This window comes from Saimiri boliviensis, chromosome 12 (genome assembly GCF_048565385.1).
Source record: "Saimiri boliviensis isolate mSaiBol1 chromosome 12, mSaiBol1.pri, whole genome shotgun sequence".
In the NCBI taxonomy this organism is placed as follows: Eukaryota; Metazoa; Chordata; class Mammalia; order Primates; family Cebidae; genus Saimiri; species Saimiri boliviensis.
The window spans coordinates 70,513,008-70,535,966 of record NC_133460.1 but is presented as its reverse complement, the minus strand read 5'-3'; the positions used below and the strand labels follow the sequence as shown (position 1 = coordinate 70,535,966).

The following is a 22,959-nucleotide window of genomic DNA, read 5'->3' as shown; positions in this document are numbered from 1 at the left end:
GGCTGATTTTGAACTCCTGACCTTAAGTGATCTGCCCACCTCAGCCTCCCAAAGTGCTAGGATTACAGGTGTAAATCACTGCTTGTATTGAGGTACATATCTTCTATGCGTAATTTGTTGAGAGTTTTTATCATTAAATTGATAATGAATTTTGTCAAATGCATTTCCTGTCTTTATTGAAATGACCACAGTGTTTTTATCCTTAATTCTGTTAATGGGATGAATTACTTTTATTGATTGATATATGTTGAACCATCCTTGCCTCCTTTGGAAGTATCCCACCTGATTATGGTGTATTATTTTTAAAGTGTTGTTGAATTCAGTTTGCTAGTATTTTGTGGATGGTTGTTGCATCTATATTCATCAGAATGTTGGCCTATAGTTTGTTGTTTCTGTTGTTGTGTTCTTGACTGGTTTTGGTATCAGGTTATTGCTGGCCTTGTAGAATTAGCTTGCAAGAATTCCTTTCTCTCCAATTTTCTGGAATAGTTTGAGAGGAATTAGTATAGTTTTTAAATATTTGGTAGAAGTCAGCAGTGAAGCCATCAGGTCCCATGCTTTTCTTAGATGAGAGATTTATTACCACTAATTTAATCTTATTAGTAGTTATTGACCTGTTTATATTTGCTATTTATTCGTGATTGAGTCTTGGTAAATTGTGTGTGTTTGGGAATTTATACATTTCTTCTATGCTTTCCAATTTTTGTCATACAATTATTTATAATAATTTCTTATGATCTTAAACATGTAAAAGCCTAAGAGTCCTTCAAAAATTCTTAGAATTAATGAATAAATTTACTAAAATTTCAGAATACAAATCAATATGCTTAAATTGGTAGTTGTTCTATACGTTAACAGTGAACTATCTAAAAAGAAATAACATAACAAATACCATTTATGTAATAATAGCTACCCCCACAAAAATTAGATACCTAGGAATAAATTTAACCAACCAGGTGAAGCAAGATTGCTACACTAAAAACTATAAAGCACCGATGAAAGAAATTAAGGAGAACAGAAATAAACAGAAGGATATTCTGTGTTCATAGATTAGAAAGTTAATATTGTTATAATATTAAATATTGTTGAAATGCCCATACTACCCAAAGTGATCTGCAGATTCAATGTAATTCCTCTCAAAATAAAAAGGACATTCTTTGCAGAAATAGAAGAAACTATTCTAAAATTGCTATGGAACCACAGAAGACCCTGAATAGCCAAAGCAATCTTAAGTAAAAAGAGCAAAGCTAGAGATATCACACTACCTGACTTCAAAATACACTAAAAAGCTATAGTAACTAAACAACGTGGTACTGGTATACAAACAGATAGATAGAATGAATGGAACAAAATAGAGAGCCCAGCAATAAATCCACACGTAACAGTCAATTGATTTTCAACAAAGTGCCAAGAGCACACATTGGGGAATGAACAGTCTCTTCAATAAATGGTTCTGGGAAAACTGGATATCCACATGTGGAAGAATGGAACTAGACCCCTATCTTTCACCATATGCAAAAAATCAACTGCAAATGGATTAAAGACTTAAATGGAAGACCCAAAACTATGAAAATACTAGAAGACCATATAAGAAAAATGCTCCACGACATTGATCTGGACAATAAATTTTGAATAAGACCTCAAAAGCACAGGCAACACAAGCAAAAATAAACAAATGGGATTAAATCAAAATCAAAAGGTTTTGCCCAAAAGGGAAAACAATCAACATAATGAAGAGACAACCTACAGAATAAGAGAAATATTCTCAAATTATACATCCAACTAGGCATTAATCTCCAGACTATATAAGAAACTCAAATAACCCAATAGCAATACCAAACCAAATAACTTGAAAAATGTTTATATCACTAATTTTCATGGAAATGTGAATCAGAACCATGATGAGATTACATCTCCCTCCAGTTAGAATGACTGCTATCAAAAAGATAAAAGAAAACAAGTGTTACTAAGTAGGTGGAGAGGAAAGAATCTTACTATTGGTGGGAATGTAAATTAGTACATTCATGTGGAAAACGGTATGGAGGTTCCTCAAAAGATTAGAAATAGAACTACCATATAATCCACTAAATTAACTGTGGAGTATAAATCCAAAGGAAATGGAATCATATAGTGAGGTGATATCTGGACTTCATGTTTATTGCAGCAGTGTGAAAGATATGAAATCATACTTTGATTATTGTACATAGTGCTGCAATGAATGAATGGATTAAAAAATGTGGAATATATACACAATGAAATACTTTTTAGCTAAAAATTAAGTTCTGGCATTTGTGACAACATGGATGAATCTGGAGGACATTAAGTGAAATAAGCACAGAAAACCACATACTACATGGTCTCACTTATATATGTGAAATGTAAAAGCTTGTTTCATAAAAATAGAAAGTAGAATATTAGTTACCAGGAACTGGGGAGGGTAGGAAAAAGGGAGGGATGGGGAGAGGTATAAAGTTAAAGTTAGATGGGAAAAATAAGTTTTGGTATTGTATTGCATATTTTAGGTAAAAATAATATAGATTTCAAAATAGCTAAAAGAGGATTTGCATGTTTTCACCACAAAGAATGATAAACATTTAAGGTAATAGACTGCTAATCACCCTGATTTGAACATTACACATGTATATACATATATTGAAACATCACAGTTTACTTCATAAAGATATATAATTATACATCAGTTAAAAATAAAATGTAAAAAGAAAATCTTTGAAAGAATAACCAGGGATTGAAAATCCACTGGGAAAACAATGTCACTGAAGAGCTCAGTTAAACATTAGAAAACCCCAAGCCTTTGTGGAATTTCAGCCCAGGTTAGCCCTTCCTTTGTCTGCTATTCAGGAGAAGATTCAGATAGTCCAGGCAGCCAGTGCTGGCTCAACAGTTGTCTTTGAATCATAAACTCTGAAGGTGCTCAAGAGGCTTAAAGGATCATGATGTACTCTCACCACCAAAGACACAAAGAACTCCAAAATATTCGAGATTCAAAGAAAGAAACCAGCAGTGCCAGTTGCACAAAAGCCTATACAGTTTTCTTGCACTGTGAGAAGTGCTAAGTTAGTGAGAAAAATTGGATACTTGGATATACCAAAATGTAAATATAAGTGATTGCCTTTTTTCATAATGTGGGAAAGGTAAGGCAGAAGATTGAGGAAGAAGATCAGAGCACTGGATGAGAAAACAAGTGAACTGAGTCAATGTGTCATTTACCTAAATAGAGGTTATAGATTCTTTTCAAGAAGTACTAGTATTTTTCACCTACACACCTTTCATAAGGGAAATAATTTTAAAAATGACAGAACTTCAATGTAAGTGTTTTTATTAATGACAATTACTAAGAATGATTTCATGTAGAAGCCAAGATACCTGACTGTTCTGAAAATTTATGGCTTTTGTAAAGAAAGAAAAGTATTTATTTTATCAAAGTATTGTTTGTTGTAGTAAGGAATATGTTTTACGTTTGGGTCTAGCACACCCATAATTATTCACATGCACAAATGAAACTTTTCCAGATTATACTTATCTTACTTCCTGTGCTTTATTGATATTTTCTGTTCTATTCCATTTTTAAAAAAGATGCTGTTTGCATCTCTCTAAACAGATTTCTTGATACCTTTAATAGATTGTATAGAACAAGAGACACAGCAGCATACTCCCAGATGGAATTATAGCTTTTCTTGGTTCCTTGGACACAGTAAGATTGCAAAGCTGCCAGCCATTTCTGTTCATTGTGGTGACAATCCTGTTAATTCCTTTAAGAAGCTACAGCTGGGTCTACTGCAGGACATCTTTATACCTTTGTGTCAACTCCAAATTGCTTGAGAGGCAGACATACAGCAATTGTGACTCTCAGCCAGCCTGTTGGCTTAGTACATTTGGGAGCAAGCCACAAATTAATTTTCTAAATTTTTACCCAGTACCAGTACTTCTTGCCCTTGGTACTTTCACATCTATCTCTTTCCATGTGATAGCTAGTAAGAATCAATCCCAGCACCTTGATAAGGCAAATTTGAATTATGTGTCTTTGGGATCTGACCGTACATACCTGGTCAGAATAAGGCTTAGGCCTGTCTGATATTCTATCCCCACCTATCAGTCCTAACTAATGAGGGTCAGGCTGATTTACAAAGTAATCCAAGGGCTTCAGATACAAATGGGAACCACAGTAGGAACAAGGTCCTGAGATTAACATCAAGGTAGATAGAAATGTCATGATTCAGGTAGAAAGGACCAAGCATAAATGCCTTGTAGCTAGAGTGTATCACAACACCAGAAAGAGCTAGGCAAAGTTCAAGGTGAAGGTAGTTTGATAAACAGTGTTACAGGTAAGTGAGAAGTGTTTCATCTACGGCTGTTATGACATAAAAGAATGTGACAAGAGACATCTGTGTACACATAGATTCTTAAAAATGAAGGTGACACAGACTCATATTTGTGGCCCAGCTCTTTGTGTCTTAAATAATCTTGGTGAGCTAGGCAAGTTTGGTGTCTTGAGGCACAATGATAGGCAGGCTATCTATTCAGAAGTCTTAGATAACTATACTTGATGATTTTTAAAAACCCAAACATTTTCTGTCTACACTTGGGTTTCTACCAAGGTGTTTAGGTTCTCTGGGTGCTCTGAGTCAGCCCCAGAAGAGTGGAGGGACACATTTCATTGATGATTAGAGCTCTCCTTGTTTGATATCCACATTTTCACTTATGGTGGCACGTGGTTTATGGTGGGAGGGGAAAGGCTCTGACTGTGGTTATCTGGAAACAATCTGTCCTTTCTATGGTAGATGATCCTGGTGAAACTTCTAAGCAGTCACAGTGCATGCTGATGTTGGCTGAGATTCTGTTTTTTACTGTTCAGGATGTATTTCTGTATTCCTTCTCATCTACAGGACATTAACTAGGGAGATCTCTGAATTTTGAATACAAAATGAGGTTGGAAGTGAAGTTTACTCTTGTCATTTTTGTGTGATAAAGAGAAGAGAATGATAAAGAAGACATTAAATTTTAGATTATTCAGAGGTTGAACGTCACTTGGTTAATGATATTCGATTTGGAGAATGAACCAATAAAAATAAATTCATTTGTACTTTGTGAGTTATAAGATTCAGTCACTCTGACCTCCTCTTTTTTAAATGTAAACCACATGCACCCATAATCTGAGTACCCTTACATTTGTAGAGGTATTTGTATCTTTACAAACACTGTTCTGTGTGCATGGAAAGCTCTTCTCCCTTCCTCCCCATCCAGCAAGGAATCACTGCTTGCCTGGTAAAAACTTTCTATTGTAGATTATTTGTATACAATTCTATCTCTTTACACTGAAATTTCCATGAAAATAATAAAACTAGCAATTTAGAGGTATATAGTGATTACAATGTGACAGACCCTGTGTTTTGCTATTATTAACTCGTTCAGTCCTCACAACAATCTGTTTATGGAGGTATGATTATATTTTACAGAAAAGAAAATGGCATAGGAAGTTTAAGTGACATGCTTATGGTTCCAGAGCTGGATTTGTAACTAGGGAGTCTGCCTCCCGTATCTGTTTATCCACAATGTTAAGCTGACTCTCTAGTTGTTGACTGTGTCTTGGCTATCTTTGCAGCCCCAGTGTCAAGTGCAGTGTATCATTCATAGGAAGCACACAAAACTAATGGTGGTTTAATTAATGAAATTAACAAAAAACTGCATTCTCCTAGTAATAATGGTGAGAATTTTGTGCTGTTATGAATAGCTTTCAGTTTTTCTTGGCACCTCTAGATAATCTAGGACCAGTCATATCTAATGGACAGAGCTTTGCCAAATAGAAAAGTCCAGAGCCAAGAAATACCTTGCTTGTTGCCTACCCAACAAGCATGATTTTTGATTAATCAAGCTGTTTGATGATTCTATTCTCCATGAAGAGGTCTTGTCATTGCAGCAAACCTGGAATATTAGGCAGAAGTAAGAATTTCCTTTGAGGAATTTACTGATTTTAGCTTCAGAAAGGCAGATCCTAATAGTTTAAATAAAGTTGTTTTCTGTTTTAATGTAGGACTCTTCTTCTGAGGTATATCTTCTGAAAGAATGAGGTATAAATCATAGCCCAAGATCCTACTGATTAATGTTAACTCAGCAGATTTCCAATTATTATTCCCCGTTTCAAACATTTATTAGTCATACTTTAACTGAGATGTATATGAGATGTACGTGTGTATGTATATATAAATATAGTAGGCTTACAAAGGTGATTTCTACTTATTCTAGCTATTTTTATGATCAGTAGGAATTACCACAGTATTGGTAATTGCCTAAATCAGTAATTAGCCTGAATTACATATGACCTTATCATTATAAAAGTGTCAATTATGGATGATCTGTGCTTCAATAAAGACTTAAGCATAATTCCAATCTTAAATATAGAGGAAATAATATATTCTTGGGCTGAAATAATTTAGGGTGATAATTTATTTCAGAATGATATACTGTGTTTTAGTTTATATTAACTGATATTCAATGACAGATTATGTTAGAGTCAGAACTGAAATTGAAATTGCTAGGTAAAATACAGTATATTTGATATTAATAACTATGACTGTGATTTAACAAAAGAAAATAAATCATTTATGTTCACCAAGGAGTCACTACCAAGGCCTTCAATGACCATATCCAGTGTTGTGCTAAGCTTCTGTCAAGTGTCATCAAATATGTGTAGAATTTAAAAATACCTAAATGTGCATTTATATATTAATGTTGAATTCTGAGAAACCAAAGGCACACATATTAAGAAGAAAAGCCATGCCTTTTTCTTTTTGCAATGAGAAGACAGGCTTTTCTAACTCATAAGTTTTAGAAATAAAATTCCAAGTAACTGTCTTTGGGGAAATGTATTGCTGAATTTAGACATGCTGTCAATTTTCATTCTCCATCCTCTTAATCTATGATTTATAACTCAGTATTCTTATTTGAAATGAAGAGGTTTGGGCCAAATCTATCTTCACTTTAGTTATCCTTCAACAAATGTATATTGAATGCCTATTTTGTGTTAGGCAGTGTTCTAAGTGAAACAATGGATATAACATAAGATCTCCAGGTAACAGGGGAAGGAGTCATAGATAGCAAGCAAAAGAGTAGTAATTTCGGGTCATAAAGAGTGTGATAGAAGGCTCTTCTCACAGGAGGCTTTGCTGTGGTTTGCAGCTGTGCTGGTTATCAAGCAGTCATTAAAGGATGCAGGTGCATTTTTGCAGCAGCAAACCTTTGGATAGCTTTTTAATATAAAAATACAAACAGGAATGTGGGATAGAAAGTGAATGGAGTGCATATTGGTGTGACTGGCTAGAAAAGGGCTTTATGAGGCCCCAGTGATGACCACAAGATAATGATGAAAATCTTAAGGAGGAGTCCTAGAGAAAGGGCCAGTTGAGTGGAAAGTTCCAAAGAGGGATCTAGCATGGCACATACAAGTTACAGAAGAAAAGCCAGCAAGTCTGAAAGAGAATCATGAGGGTGATAATGGGATTGAGAAAGGATGGAGAAGTGAATAGGGGTCACAATACAGAGAATTTTACAGACCACAATAAATTTTTTATGATTTTACTTGTAGCAAGAAGCCATTGAAAGTTTTTAAGCAATAAAGTGCTTTCAATTAACTTGTTATTTGAAAGGTCACTTTGATGGAAGTGAGAAAAATAGAGGGGATGGATTGGGGTATGATGAGTGGGCAAATGACAGGGAGACCAGGTAAGAACACATTGCAAAAGTCCAAGATAAGGTTTTGTCTTGCATGAGGGAGATAACAGTGGAGATAGTGGAAGAATATTGGGCTTAGCACATGAATTGGAAGTCCAGGCTTTTCTAATGGACTGACTATAGGCAATGTTAATCATGAGGATTAAGGAAGACTACTTCATTTTTGCAATTATTTTTGAGTGTCTACTATGTTTCAAGCACAAGGTTAGGCACTGGAGATTTTATGTATGGTGAACAGAACTACACACAGTTCTTGCTTTCAGAGGAGTTAAAATCCTAGTGAAAAATAATCATGTAAGTCAATAAATAAGTATAAGCCTAGAAAAAGGGTAATGAAATAGAGCTATGTGGTATTGTAAGTTCATGCAATGGAGAGACCTAACTTAGCCAGAATGTGTGTGTATGTGTGAGTGTGTGCGTGTGCGTGTGTGCGTGTATGTGTGTGCATGTGTGTGTGTGTGGTGGTGGTAGTAAGGATAGATATGCCAGGTGAGAGAAGGCTAGGATCTGAAAGAAAAGTAGGATGTAACTAGGGTAACAGCAGTGAAGTATGGCAGTGGGATTGCTCAGGCCTGGTGGTGGCACAGTCAAGGAACCAACCTCAGAAAGCTGGCAGGGCTGGAGGGTAAAATTGGAGAGAGTGAGAAGAGGTTGGATACCATGGCACTGAGCAGACAAGGTCTTGTAGGCCATATTCAGGAGATTGGCTTTTAACTTAATAACTATGGAAACTTTTGAAAGGAAACTGTCTAATTGCTAAGGTTTCTTCCTACTCTAAATTCTGTATATTTCTTTGATTTAATTTGAAGTATGAAAATGATAAAGCCATAAAATGACCTTCAAAAAACAGTGAAAGTGCTGGCATTTGATTAACATAATTAGAGAGCCTCTTGAAGTATCAGCATGCAAGATCATCTTCCCCTCAGGTGCAATTAAACTTTTCAGGATAGCTTAGTCATTACAGTCCTGGAATTACGACTCCATGAATATCATCTTTCCCAAACCTGGAATGCCTTTGGCCACTGTTCCATAGGCTGTTCTGTGAACCCCTGGGTTTTATGAGCTCATCCAACATGGACATATGTTCAATGAATGCCTGTGTATGTAAACAAATCTTTTTATGGCAAGTGTGGGTGCTGAGTTATGAAACACCATATCAGATAATGTTAAGAAGATTATTAGATAAGTTTCATGAATTAAATAGCTAACAATATCTGTATATCTTTGCCAAACTTTCAACTTTAAGATGAAGAGATTAAAAATATAAAAAGTTTAGAGTAATCGCTGTCAGCTGCGGGCAGTTTTGTTCCCAATGGAGTAATTAGCAATGTTTGGAGATATTTTTGATTTCTACTACTGGGGTTGGGGTGCTACTAGCACATAGTGGGAAAAGGCTGGAAAATCTGCTAAATATCCTGCAGCAAAACTGGATGTGCAGGACACCTCCCTACAATAAGAACGATTGGTTTCAAAATGTCAATAGTGCTGAGGTTAAAAACCCCTTACCTCCACCCATTTTAATATATTACAAATAATTTTGCCTTTCTGAAAGAAAATAACTATCATATGGATAGGGATATATTTTTTAAAAGGAGATGGATGAGGGGAATGAGCTCACATGGGTTAAGAGTTCTTCAATTTTTGGTACTTTTTATTTGCATTTTTCTAGTTTTTTCAAAATAATTGTATATTCACTAGTATTATTTGATCACAGTGAGCTGCCTATTCTCTTCTTTCTGAGGTGCTTTTTACCTGCTGAACATTGGTGACCTCTTCTTCATCCTTCAGTTGGGGTTCAAGAATCCTCCATGGAGAAGCTCTTGGGAAGTCATATGTCTCCCAGACTGTGCTCTCACACATATAACCCTGTACTAAAATACAGTAAAACATTTTGCATACTGGATTATTTTGGGGTTTTGAGTGATCTTGAATTAGGAACCAAGTGAGAAACAAGACAAATAGTAGGATAAATGGAGGCAAAACATTACCATTATTACAAATAAAATCTGGGTTATAGGATGTAGCTTATGTGTGAGAGCAACTAGTCTTTCCAAATTGAACCCTATCATTGGGGAGAATTACCTGCCCTTTCACAGAAGCTCAGAGAGAAGCAAACTTCACTATGGTGGAGAGAAGAGCCTTCCCCTGGAGAAGCAGCAATGCCAGCCCTCTCTGGAAAGCTCCCTCCCATGAGGAAGAGATGAGAAGTTGAGTTGAGCATACATAGCTGTTTACTTCCGAGTTTATCAGTCAGATAAGTCATGCCACCTCCACTGGTGCAGAGTGAGGAAAGAGGGAGAGAAAGGTCCTTAGTTTTACTGACTGAGCTTCCTTTACCTGGAAGAAAATATCAAGAGTGGGAAAGATGTTCTCCTCTTCTCCTTGCCCCAAAGCTACAACTGTAACTCTGTTACTACCTTTACTACCCAATACAGTAGCTACTAGCTTTGTGTGACTATTTAAACTTTTATTTATGAAAATTAAATAAAATTAAAAATTCAGTTTCTCGGTCACACTGGTAATATTCCAAATACTGAGTAGTCCCATGTGTTTTGTATCTACCATATTGGGCAATACAGTTATAGAACATTTCCAGTGGATGGTGCTATTGTAACCGGGTTTTTTTCTTGGGTGCTAGTGAGGCACAGATCCCCTGAGAGAATGCTGTGGGTTCCTGGCTTCCAATCTCTTAAATAATAAGTGATGTGACCACTGCAGGTGCACCGTATAGTCATAAAAGTAAATATTGGACCCAAGAAAGGTGATTTTATTTAGGTAGAGAAAAGAGAATAAAAGGAGAAGAAGAGAAAGACTTCCACGAAGAATGTGGAAGGGGATTCCAGAGGGGAAATGCCAGAGGGGAAAGGAAGCTCCCACCATGTGGGACGGGATTCCAGAGAGCTGGAAATCCAGCATGGGTGAAGGAGCAGGGGAATTTATCCTGGGAGAGATTCCCACCTTCCCAAGTTCCTCTGGCCAATGAAAGGAGTTCCTTTAAACTTCCACTGGGGTGATTGACTCTTATTTTCTTCCTGATCCCATGAAATTCAAACATAAACTGTTGACTCTCCCAGATGGAGAGAGATGGGACAGGGGCATGGCACTGGGAAAATTTTGCCGTTAAAACTATGCATCCTTTTGGACCCAGTAAGAGAATACATTCCTTTACTGTTATGAGATTTTACCCTACTCATTTTTGTATTATCAATGCCTATAAAAAGGCCTGACCTTGAGGCCCTCAAAAATGTTTGCTGGAAAGGCACACTGGCTCATGCCTGTAATCCTAACACTTGGGGAGGCCAAGGTGGGAGGATCACTTGAGCCCAGGGGTTTGAGGCCAGCCTGGGCCACATGTAAAGAAAACCTATCTCTAAAAAAAAAAAAATTAAGCTAGCTGGACATGGTAGTATTCATCTGTGGTCCCAGATACTTGGGAGGCTGGATTAGGCCACTCTCACACTGCTGATAAAGACATACCCAAGACTGGGTAATTTATAAAGAAAAAGAGGTTCAGTGGATTCACAATTCCAAGTGGCTGGGGAGGCCTCACAATCACGGCAGAAGGCAAAAGGCACATTTACATGGTGGCAGACAAGAAAGGAGAGCCAAACAAAGGAGGAAACCTCTTATAAAACCATCATGTCTCATGAGTCTTATTCACTACCACAAGAACAGTATGGGAGAGACTGCCCAGTGATTCAGTTATCTCCTACCAGGTCCCTCCCACAACACATGGAGTTTGAGTTGAGATTTGAGTTGGAAGACAGAGCCAAACCATATAATTCCACACCGAACCCTCCCGTATCTCATGTCCTTACATTTAAAAACCAATCATGGCTTCCCAACAGTCTCCCAATGTCTTAACTTACTTTAGCATTAACTCAAAAGTCCACAGTCCAAAGTCTTATCTGAGACAGGGCAAGTTCCTTCTGCCTATGAGCCTGTAAAATCAAAAACAAGTTAGTTACTTCTTAGATACAATGGGGATACAGGCATTGGATAAATATGCCCATTCCAAATGGGAGAAATTGGCCAAAATGAAGGGGTTAAAGGTCCCATGCAAGTTCAAAATCCAGCAGGGCAGTAAAACCTTAGAGCTTCAAAATGGTCTCCTTTGACTCCATATCTCACATCCAGGTCACACTGATGTATGAGATGGGTTTCCATGGTCTTGAGCAGCTCTGCCCCTGTGGCTTTGCAGAGTACAGCCTTTCTCTCGGCTGTTTTCATGGGCTGGTATTGAGTGTCTGTGGCTTTTCCAGGTACACTGTGCAAGCTGTCAGTAGATCTACCCTTCTGGGATCTGGAGGATGGTGGCCCTCTTCTCACAGCTTCACTAGGGAGTGCCTCAATGGGGACTCTCCGTGGGTGCTCTCATTCCACATTTCCCTTCAGCACTGCCCTGGCAGAGGTTCTTCATGAGGGCTCTGCCTCTACAGCAAACTTCTGCCTGGACACCAGGTGTTTCCATACATCCTCTGAAATCTAGGTGGAGGTTCCCAAACCTCAATTCATAACTTCTGTGCACCTGCAGGCTCAACACCACATGGAAGCTGCCAAGCCTTGGGGCTTGTACCTTCTGAAGCCACAGCCTGAGCTATACCTTGGCCTCTTTCTGCCAGTACTAGAGTAACTGGGATGCAGGGCACCAAGTGCCTAGGCTTCACACAGCAGGGAGGCCCTGGGCCTGGCCCATGAAACCATTTATTCCTCCTAGGCCTCTGGGCCTCTGTTGGGAGGGGCCCACAGACTCTGATTTGTTCTGGAGACACTTTCCGCATTGTCTTGGCGTTAAGCATTTGGTTTCTTGCTACTTATGCAAATTTCTGCAGCCAACTTGAATTTCTTCTCAGAAAACAGGTTTTTCTTTTTCATCATATCATCAGGCTGCAAATTGTATCAGCATTTTGGTCAAAGCAATTCAGTAAGTCTCTAGGAATCTTTCCCACATCTTTCTGTCTTCTGAGCCCTCCAAGTTTCTAGGAAGTTTCAAACTTTCTCACATTTTCATGTCTTCTTCTGAGAGTCCTCCAAACTATTCCAATGTCTGGGTGTTATCCAGTTCCAAAGTCACTTTCACATTTTTGGGTATATTTACAGCAGCACCCCATTCCCAGTACCAATTTACTCTATTAGTTTGTTTTCATGCTGCTGATAAAGACATACCTGAGACTGGGTAATTTATAAAGAAAAAGAAGTTTAATGAACTCACAATTCTACATGGTTGGGGAGGCCTTACAATTATGGCAGAAGGCAAAAAGCACATCTTACATGGTGGTGGACAGGAGAGAAGGAGAGCCAAACAAAAGCGGAAACCTCCTATAAAACTGTCAGATCTCATGAGACTTATTCACTACCACAAAAATAGTATGGGAGAAACTGTCCCCATGATTCACTTATCTCCCATAGGTCCCTCCCACAACCTGTGGGAATTATGAAAGCTACAATTTAAGATGAGATTTTGGTGTGGACACAGCCAAACCATATCAGAGGCTGAGCTGGGAGGATCACTTGAGCCTGGTAGGTCAGGGCTGCCATGAGCCATGACTGGGCCACTGTATCACAGCCTGAGCAACAGAATGAGACTCTGTCTCAAAAAAGTATTTGTTCAATGAATACATGAAAGTGGACTTTGCAATTTTGTTCATCAAATCTGCATGTTGTAAAGTTCTTTCTTTTTTAGTGCCGCAAAACATGAAAATTGAACATAGATATCTTGTTAAATGAAATAAATCAATTGACGAATATGCATTCTATAATCTTATTTAGAAATAATTATTTGTATGCATGTGTGTGTGCAAGGTGGGGCAGTGGTGGTTAAAAGCATAGAAAAAAAAGTCTTGAAGGGTACATACCAGATTCTATAAATCATCTGGTGGTTGAAATTGAGGGAAAAGAATAAGGAATACCTTTTTTTCCTTAAACATCTTGTTATTAGAAAAATGAATTACTTTTGAGTAAAAAATAAATTAGCAAATAAGGTAGTATGTTAACTTTCTAGAAACTTAAAAAAAATGGTTTTTCTCAATGTCAAGTGTTAGTGAAAGGCAATTTAAGGCAATCTTAACATTTTATGTGTTAAGAAAAACGGTATTGAAGCATAAGGCAACTAACAACCATCAGCCTTTTATTTCCCAAAATATAGCTTCTCTGCTATGCTGCAGAAAAGTATAGGGCCAGTTGGCAGAGTTCACATTTTTCTGTTAGACCTCTTGACCCAGCAGTAGTTTCTCTCACCTCTCCTTATTGAAATTACTTTTGTTCATTGCAGAAGTAATCTTCTCCCTGGGAAGATTGTGGTGTTTGTGTCAGAATACTGACATACTGATTGTGATAATCCTCTTGCAGCCTTACCTCACTCCTCGTTTGATAGTTTATAAGCTCACAGATGCTGGACCAGAATTCAGTCCATAAAATTAAGACATTCTGTTTGACAGGGCCAAATCTAAACTGCTGAAGCAAGAACACTAAAGCATGAAGTGGTGCCTTAAAAAGTAACTAGGGCCATGTAATCCACACTAAAATTCAACCTGGTTTCAAATGAAGATTTTTATATGCTGTAGTAATTTCTTAGGAAAAAAGGGCTCTCATTATGAGACTATTAAAACCAAATGGGAATGACAAATAATATAGAATGAGTAGTTTAATTAGTAGCTCTGCTATTTTGTTTCATGCTCGGTTGATGGGAGAAAAAAATATTTTCATCAAATAATTAAAATGAATAAATTTAAGGATATGATACAGTCACCTAGAAAAATGACGTTAAAAGCAGTCTTGCAAATGAGCATTATATAAATGAAATCTCTGTAATTATTGCATACATTGACTAATATTCAATATTAAATTGTGATGAGTACTAGGCTGGTATAAAATTCCATCAGGATGAATGTATCCCTGAGGGTTGATATTTGAAGAGGCTGAGCTGTTTGGTAGCTTACTCCTTGCTTAATTTTTTTTCTTATTGTTTCTACTTTTCAGACCCACTATGAAAATGGAGAATATATTATCAGGCAAGGTGCAAGAGGGGACACCTTCTTTATCATCAGCAAAGGAACGGTAAGCTTTGGTGGCACAAGACAATGATGCAGTAGGGGAGCCTGGTGTTGGTTAATAACTTCAGTAGGAACACATGCAGAGTCTTGTGCTGTATGAGTTTGTTCCATTTTTTGACACAGAGAGGTATTAGAGAATGGATCTTACAAAAAATTATGCAGGAGGGAAAAAAAGGTGTAACTTTGAATATCAGAAAGTAGCTTACTTGCTAATAATCGTAATATTAGATGGCACTGATATATTTGTGTGAATAGAAAGATCTCCATAATTAAAATAATATAATAAAAAAGAAAATACTGGCTGGATGCGGTGGCTTATGCCTGTAATCCCAGCACTTTGGGAGGCAGAGGCAGGTGGATCACCTGAGGTCAGGAGTTTGAAACCAGCCTGGGCAATGTGGCAAAACCCCATCTATACTCCAAATGCAAAAAATTAGAAATTAGCTTGGGCATGGTGGCACTTGCCTGTGGTCTCAGCTACTTGGGAGGCTGAGGCAGGAGGATCACTTGAGCCCAAGAGGTGAAGGTTACAGTGAGCCAAGATGGTGCCACTGTACTTCAACCTGGGTAATAGAGCAAGCCTTTGCCTCCAAAAAAAAAAAAAAAAAAAAAAAAAAAAAAACTTAGATCACTTACAAAATTTATCTAGTCATTAGAAGCAGTAACATTGCTATAATGAAACATCTGGACTTTGAAATTAGATGTCCTAAATTTTAATATTGTCATTTTAGTGCCCTTTGGCAAGTTGCTGAATACTTTGAGGATGATTAGGATAGTTATACATTAATGTTTGAAGTTATTTTCATTAAAATATTGATATTAAAAACTACTAAAAGTGATAAATTATAGAGGAAAGGGTAAAAATGGGATAGACAAGGGTTACGAGTGAAAAATCATACTTTATTTCTTAAACTGTTTAAGCCATTTTAGTTTTTCAACAATATAAATTTATTTATATCTTAAAACTAAGAAATGGAGTGAATTGGAAAATACAATTTTTTTGGATGAATAATATACTATTACTAAAAGTACTTTAAATTTCTTTCCACAGTAAAGTTGTAATCATTTTTGTGTTTGTATCATTACACTATATCCTATGATTTAAACTTATTTTCCTTTGTTATGTATCATTACAAGGAATTTGTATATCTGGATGTACTAACTATAGAAAGAGATGGAGAAGGAAATGCAAAAAAGAATTGATATGCCAGTGTCTGCTTTTATAATAATCACTTTATAAATAAAATAAATTTATTTCTTCTAATTTAACAAAATGACTGACTCTGGTAACTTACAGCTCATATATAGAGAGATTTAGAGCCACAGTGAATTGAATGTGGTGGAAAATTATAAGTATTGTTGAATTACAATTTAGATAATTCTCTTTGGACTAATTTTGGATCAAATATATGCATATGTCAATGTTTACACCAGTGGCATGTCACACTAAAATGAAGAAAATGATATTTATGCTTTTATTTTTCCTATTTTTTGACTGACTAATGAATGCCTGGGTTAGAAGTAAAACTCAAGAGCTGAATTCTTAAAAGGCATCATGAAACGACATGTCTGTCTGACCACAGTTAAAGTAAAAATCGTTTCTTGTATTTTCCAATGTTAGAAATAAGAAAATGTTAATATTTTGTAGTTTATATGATAGATTGTTAGAGCTTATCATTTCTGTCTTATTGTTTAGATTGACTAAAGAATCAGGGAAAGTTGAAAAATAGCATGGATATAAATGACTCAGAAGGTTGCATGGGGAATTTGTCCTTATATTCTGAATTTATTTTTTCATTACTACATTGCTAATTCTTTGCTATCATGGAATGATGTGTTTATCCTTTGAGATGGATTTCTGACAGGCTTTTGTTACCACCCTGTTAGTGCAAATTTTACTGGTTAAAAGTAGTGCTTTGTAATCAGTTTCAGCTGAAGATGGTTGCATTAGTGGTGCCTTTTTACAGGTTGCGAAGTTAGCATAAGTAGAAACAGTGTGGAAATTACACCACAGGAACCAATTCTCTTGGTAATATTTCAGAGCACTGTGGGATTTCTGGGAGTGAAGCAGTACTGATATATTAGACTCTCTTGACATATTCCAGATATTTTATTTTAAACCGGACATAAATTTCTACTAACTTGCTTTTTTAGGTCACACAAGTTAGCTGCTATGATTCTTAATTACATCAATTACATAATAATTGTGTAATACTAATATATTAACAACATCAATTATATTAGTTCTAATATATTAAAATTATTAAGAATATGTCACTATATACAATAATTAGAATATATTAAGTCTTAAGAAGCAGAAGGTGAGGTTAGCATACTTAAGTCCCAATGACAAAGAGCAGGAAAGAGTAAGTTCCCTTCAGCAGGCCAGTAAGTTTTAGATCTGGAATTTTCTACAATTATATGTTATATGTTTTATTTTAGGTTTGCAGATGTCAACTTGTTTTCCCATGCATTTAAAAAATGTACAAAGGATAACCTTGACCAAGATTTGTTTCTTGTTACCACCAAACTGGCCTTTTCTTTGAAAATGCTCTGAGATAGAAGGAGATCCAACAGGGGCTGCCAAGCTACAAATGAAATTCCCCTTGTTCAGTTCCACTTATTTAAGTGTGAAACAATTTTTATTCTTCCATTAAGCACATTTCACACAAAGAGAGAAGCATTATAAAATAAGCTTTGCAATACTTGTTTTTCCCCATTAAACCTGTGCAATCTGATTTTTCTAAAACCTGAGGCAGAATGCTTACAGTGATGATGGCTAAAGTAGTTGGTGCTGCCTCAAGTAGAAGCTCAGTTAGTTCTCTATACTTCAATCAGTCCATTCCAGTTGCCTGGAAACGTGACTTGCTTCCCTAACAGTGAACTTTAAAGCACCAAAGATTCCTGCATATGTCCCTGAAGTTGTGTCGCATCACAAGATGAACTATCCCTTTACAAATGAATCAAACCAAAATTGAACAGGATGGGTAAACAAAGTTGCAGAGTTCTAATAATAGTTCAAAGGCATTTTCATTTTTCTGAATCTATTTAATCTATCTTATATATCCTACCATTAGAAAAAGATGTGATCCAAAAATTCTTGTCTATCAACTGCCATTTAAAATCACATGACTTAACTTCATAAAATTAACAAGTATTTAAACATTCCAATTAAATATGTTGCCTTAACACAATGCTCAGTGGTTTTGAACATAAAAAGTGTTCTCTTATGGAAATTTTATTTGCATATGTATACATATGTTTATATATACCTTATGGTGAAACCTCTGAGAAATATTTTTTTAATATCAAGAACAAGATAAAAATATACATTATTACCAGTTTTGTTTAGTGTGGTACGAGACGTCCCAACTACTGTAGTGAAAAAGAAATAACATTTATAAATAAATAGTAATTTATATGTGATATGATTTTAGTTTCTTTTAGGATTTTATACAGACATATATATTATTAAAATTAAGAGTTTAGCAAAATCAGCATTATTCAGAACATTTTTCTTCATTAATGGAACTGTTCTATATCTCTACACAACTCAATATAATAGCTATTTGTCACACTTGCTATCTAAAGTAAAATTATCTAATTTAACTTTAATGTCAATATTCAGTAGCAGTAGCCACATTACAATAGCTGCTAGTGGTGACTGTATTGGATATTATAGAACTATATATTTTACTATAAATGAATACTGAAAAGCCATATCATTTAATGTGTTCTACCATATTATCAGTCTAAAGAAGAAAAATCACATTGTCATGTCAACTGATGCAGTGAAAGCATGTGACAAGTGTAACATCCATCCATAATAAAAATTCTCAGCAAACTGACAATATAAATTTCCTACCCTGATACATGGCATTTACAACATGCTTACAGTTAAACATATTAATGGTGCAAAACAGGGCAATCAATAAATGAAAGTAACCAACAATAAAAGGAAAGTCTTTTCAACAAATGGTGTTGGAACCATTAGTAATCCATGGACCAAAACAGAAGAACCTTGATCTAGACTTTATAGCTTATATAAAAACTAAATGAAAATTGATAATAGATTTTAAAGTAAAACATAAAACTATAAAACTTTCAAGAGAAATTTATGACTTGGGATTAGATAGAGAGAGTTCCTAGAGATGATAACACCCGTACAATCCATAAAGAAAAAATGGTAAATTGAGCTTTTTCAAATTTAGAAACTTTTATTCTGTGAAAAAGACTGTTCAGAGAATGGAAAGACGAATTACTAACAGGGATAATTATTTGTAAAGTGCATGTCTGGTAAGGGGCTTTTGTTGATCCTATCATGTATTAATCCTATATGAAAAACACCTAAAAATCAACAAAAAAAACTCTGAAGTACCCATTTAAAAAAAAATGGATGAAGGACTGAACACAATAGCAAAGAAGATACACAAATATCAAGTATGCATGTGAAGAGATGTTCTAATTAGTCATTGGAAAATCACATGTTGAAACCCTGAGATGCTACTGAATACTTAATAGAATGGCTAAATCTAAAAACAAAAATTGACAATATCAAATGCTACTGAGGATTTAGAGCAACAAGAACTCTCACACATTGCTCTTGAGAATGCAAAATGGTAAAGCCATTCTAGAAAACAACTTGGTAGTTTCATACAAAGTTGAATAAACATTTACTGTATGACCTAGCAATTACTCTTTGTGATATTTATCCTAGAAAAATGAAAATATAGCTCACACAAAAAAACTCTGTATCACTGTTTGTAGTATCTCTATTCATGATTGCCAAAGACTAGAAATAAACAAATTATCTTATATTTATTCAATGAAATATTAGTCAGCAATAAAAAGCATAAACTATTGACTCTTGCAACAACTTGGATGAATCTTACAGGCCAAATGCTGAGTAAGAAAAAAAAAGACTGAAAAGGTTAAATATTGTATTATTCTATTTATATGGCATTCTCAAAAAGAAGAATTAGTTTGATGCAGAACAGACTATAGGGGTGAGGAATTGAGAAGAATATGACTATAAATACATAGCATGAAGGAGTTTCTGGAGGTGATGAAATTGTTCTGTATCTAATCTATCTGTATCTGCTGGGAATTAGACAAAGCTATCCACGTGTTTAAGTTCATACAACTATATTCTGAAAAAGAAAAAAAAGTAAATTTCACTGTAGGATAACTTAAAAATTCATGTACATTTCTAAATACTATAACAATAATTAAAATATTTTTTAAAAATACCATTTAAAAATCAAGTATCTAGGCATATCTATAACAAGAAAATGTTCAAGTCTTTTAAGAAGAAAATTGTATTTAAAATAATATAAATGGAGAGCAAACACCAACATGGCAGGACATCTGAAAGAAAGAGAAACATACTGGGAGTTACTATAGAAGATATCAAGCTTATTGTAAGGTTCAGGTAATGGGCAAAAATGTGGCCTTAATTTGACTGAGAACCAGACAAATATGTCAGAATAAGATAGTAAGTCCAGATAAAGATCCATGATAATATGGAAACTTGATTTAGGGTGGCATGGGCACCACAGATATCATAAAAATTGTTTATGCATAGGGACATAAATAAACGTGGATCCCTAATTACACCATATGTAATGTAAGTTTCAGATAAAATGTGAAAAGAAAAATTAGGAAAAAAATTAAAATATAATTGGAAGAATATTTGTATTATCTTGGGATAGGAAAGGATTTCTTGAATAAGATATTTTAAAATGCAAACAACAAAAGATAACATGGTTAAATGTAATTACATTAAAATTAATAAATTTGTTCAACAAAACAGCATAAAGATAGTTTAGACAAACTATAGTCTTGTGAATCAACAACGACAAAAATAAAGATGATCAGTCGAATAGAAAAATGGACAAAAAACATGATCAGACACATCATCAAAAGAAGCACAAGTGTCTTAAAAAATAAGATGATAAAATGTTCCACCTCTATTAATAATAAGGGAAATGCCATCTAATACCTGCCTTTTTGAAAAAAAATCAAAGTCTGACGATATTAACTATTGATAATATAATGTAATATGCATTTTTCATTCACTGATGGTAGGAATGTAAGACTGTACCATGAGTGAGTTGTTACCTAGTAAAATTGAAGATGCATGTATTTAATAACCTTGTTCTTTATTTTTAAATGTTGACCCTAGTGAACTCTTACCCATGGACACCAGAGCACATGCATAAGAATGGTCACAGTAACACTGTTAGTAGCACAATAAAAACAAAATGAAACTAGAAGCAACCCACGTTTACATCTATAGAATTAGTAAATTGCATATGAATACATATAATGAAATACTGTTTAAACAAAGAAAACAAATTTCAGCTATTTATATGAACATGGGTGAATGAGAACCTCAAGAATAAGGGCCCAGTAACCTTGATTTTAAATCAAACTCCCTACTGAAGATTCCACATCTAAAAAAGCTTCATCAGCATGCAAATTAGTGTCTCTATGATACAGCTTAGTAGTAAGTAAAAGTGTTAAAAACTGAATTTCCATGGTTTTGAAACACTGTGTAGAGGAGTAATCAAATGGATCAGTGGAGAATAATAATTGAATTTCCTTCACCTTACACAGACCTTCTTAATACTTATAAAAATTCCTGTTTTTAACATCTAATCTCTAGATTCAGAAACTTGAAGCATAGTGTTATTAAATGTGTTTAAGTGTCTGGCATTGTCTCAAGAAATTAGTTTTTTTTACTTTATCACATTTTCCAGGTAGGTGAATTTTAACTAACCTTTCTAGATGGCACATAGGCAGTTTTATGAATGTTACTAGAGCTTGAGGGGAAAGTGAATGAACACAAAGGTACAAGTTACTCTGTTTGTTTTCGTTCATCCAACAACAACAAAAAATTATCACTTGCCTTATGTGGACTGTCACTTAAGTCACAAGTCCTGTGTGTGCCAGGCTATCTGTGTTGTTAGTAATGACACATTCTTTTAAAACATTTACAACTGTTTATTCAGTGCTTATTATAATTTGTGGAGAATGCTGAAGAAAGACACCTTTCTTTGAAGGACATATTATTTATTATAGTAAAAAGGGGCATGTATGTAATTTATGTATCTTTAAAAATAGAAATCCTACCAAATAAAGCATGTGGATTATGAGGGGATATAGTTAGTCAGAGCCATGCAATCCAAGTTTGTGAAATGTGATGTGTCTTCAAATGAAAGCTGGTTCCTTCTCAGGGAAAAGGACAGGCTTATCATAGAGAAACTACAATATGAATGTGAAGGTATATAGAAGGATGTTCATTTCAGCAAAAAGAAAGAAAAAAAATGAAAACAGTATAGTTGCCAATTTACAAGATATGGGTAAGGAAATATATTTATATGATGAAATAAGACTTATACATGAAAATGAATGAAATAGATTCATATCTAAGAACATGGAATAAATAAAACAATATTAAGAGAAAAAAGTAAGTTGCAGAATGATTAATACCACTTATGTTAGTAGTATATTTTAAAAATATATGTATATAAACACATAAAAAAGATCGACAGAATGCTCAATAAGTTTATTATAGTGGTTGCTTCAGAAAGGTAGGAAAATTAGGATGGATATGAGGAGTGAGATCAAATTAACAAGTAATGTATTATTTCTTTAAGATAACTTGAAAGGATAACAAAATATTTGGAAGTAAGCTCTTGTGGTTTTCCTGGGAATTTTTGATAATTGTTCTTTGGTCCTTATAGTGCTCTTCTTTATAAACATAAACAAGGAAAAGAAACAAGAAATGGAATTAACTTTATTAATTAGTGTTGCATTGATCAATGTGGGTAAGCAGTGGATTTGAACTTTCATTGTTTCTCTTTGTAGGTAAATGTCACTCGTGAAGACTCACCAAATGAGGACCCAGTCTTTCTTAGAACTTTAGGAAAAGGAGACTGGTTTGGAGAGAAAGCCTTGCAGGGGTAAGTAGATCCCATGTTATACAGGTTGTTGTTTGAGTACTACATTAATTCCTGTCTGAAATTTTGAGCTCCTAACACAATAGACTTTTTATTTAGTGCTTATCCTAATACCAAATATAGACCATTGATAATAAATTTTTATTTTCAGCTGGAGTTGGAATCTGTTTGAATAGGTTGTGGAATAAATTCCTTAA

At 35.1% G+C, this 22,959-nt stretch overlaps 1 protein-coding gene across 3 annotated transcripts in view; it reads left to right on the top strand.

Annotated features, from left to right (window-relative positions):
* Nucleotides 1–22,959, top strand: part of PRKG1 (protein kinase cGMP-dependent 1) — a 1,343,496-nt gene that overhangs the window by 1,085,223 nt on the left and 235,314 nt on the right. For all 3 annotated transcript variants that reach the window (XM_074382507.1, XM_010333313.3, XM_074382508.1), the window contains 2 exons: nucleotides 14,725–14,802; nucleotides 22,671–22,765. In XM_074382507.1, the coding sequence (XP_074238608.1) occupies nucleotides 14,725–14,802; nucleotides 22,671–22,765 (173 nt within the window). The remainder of the gene's footprint in view (nucleotides 1–14,724; nucleotides 14,803–22,670; nucleotides 22,766–22,959) is intronic.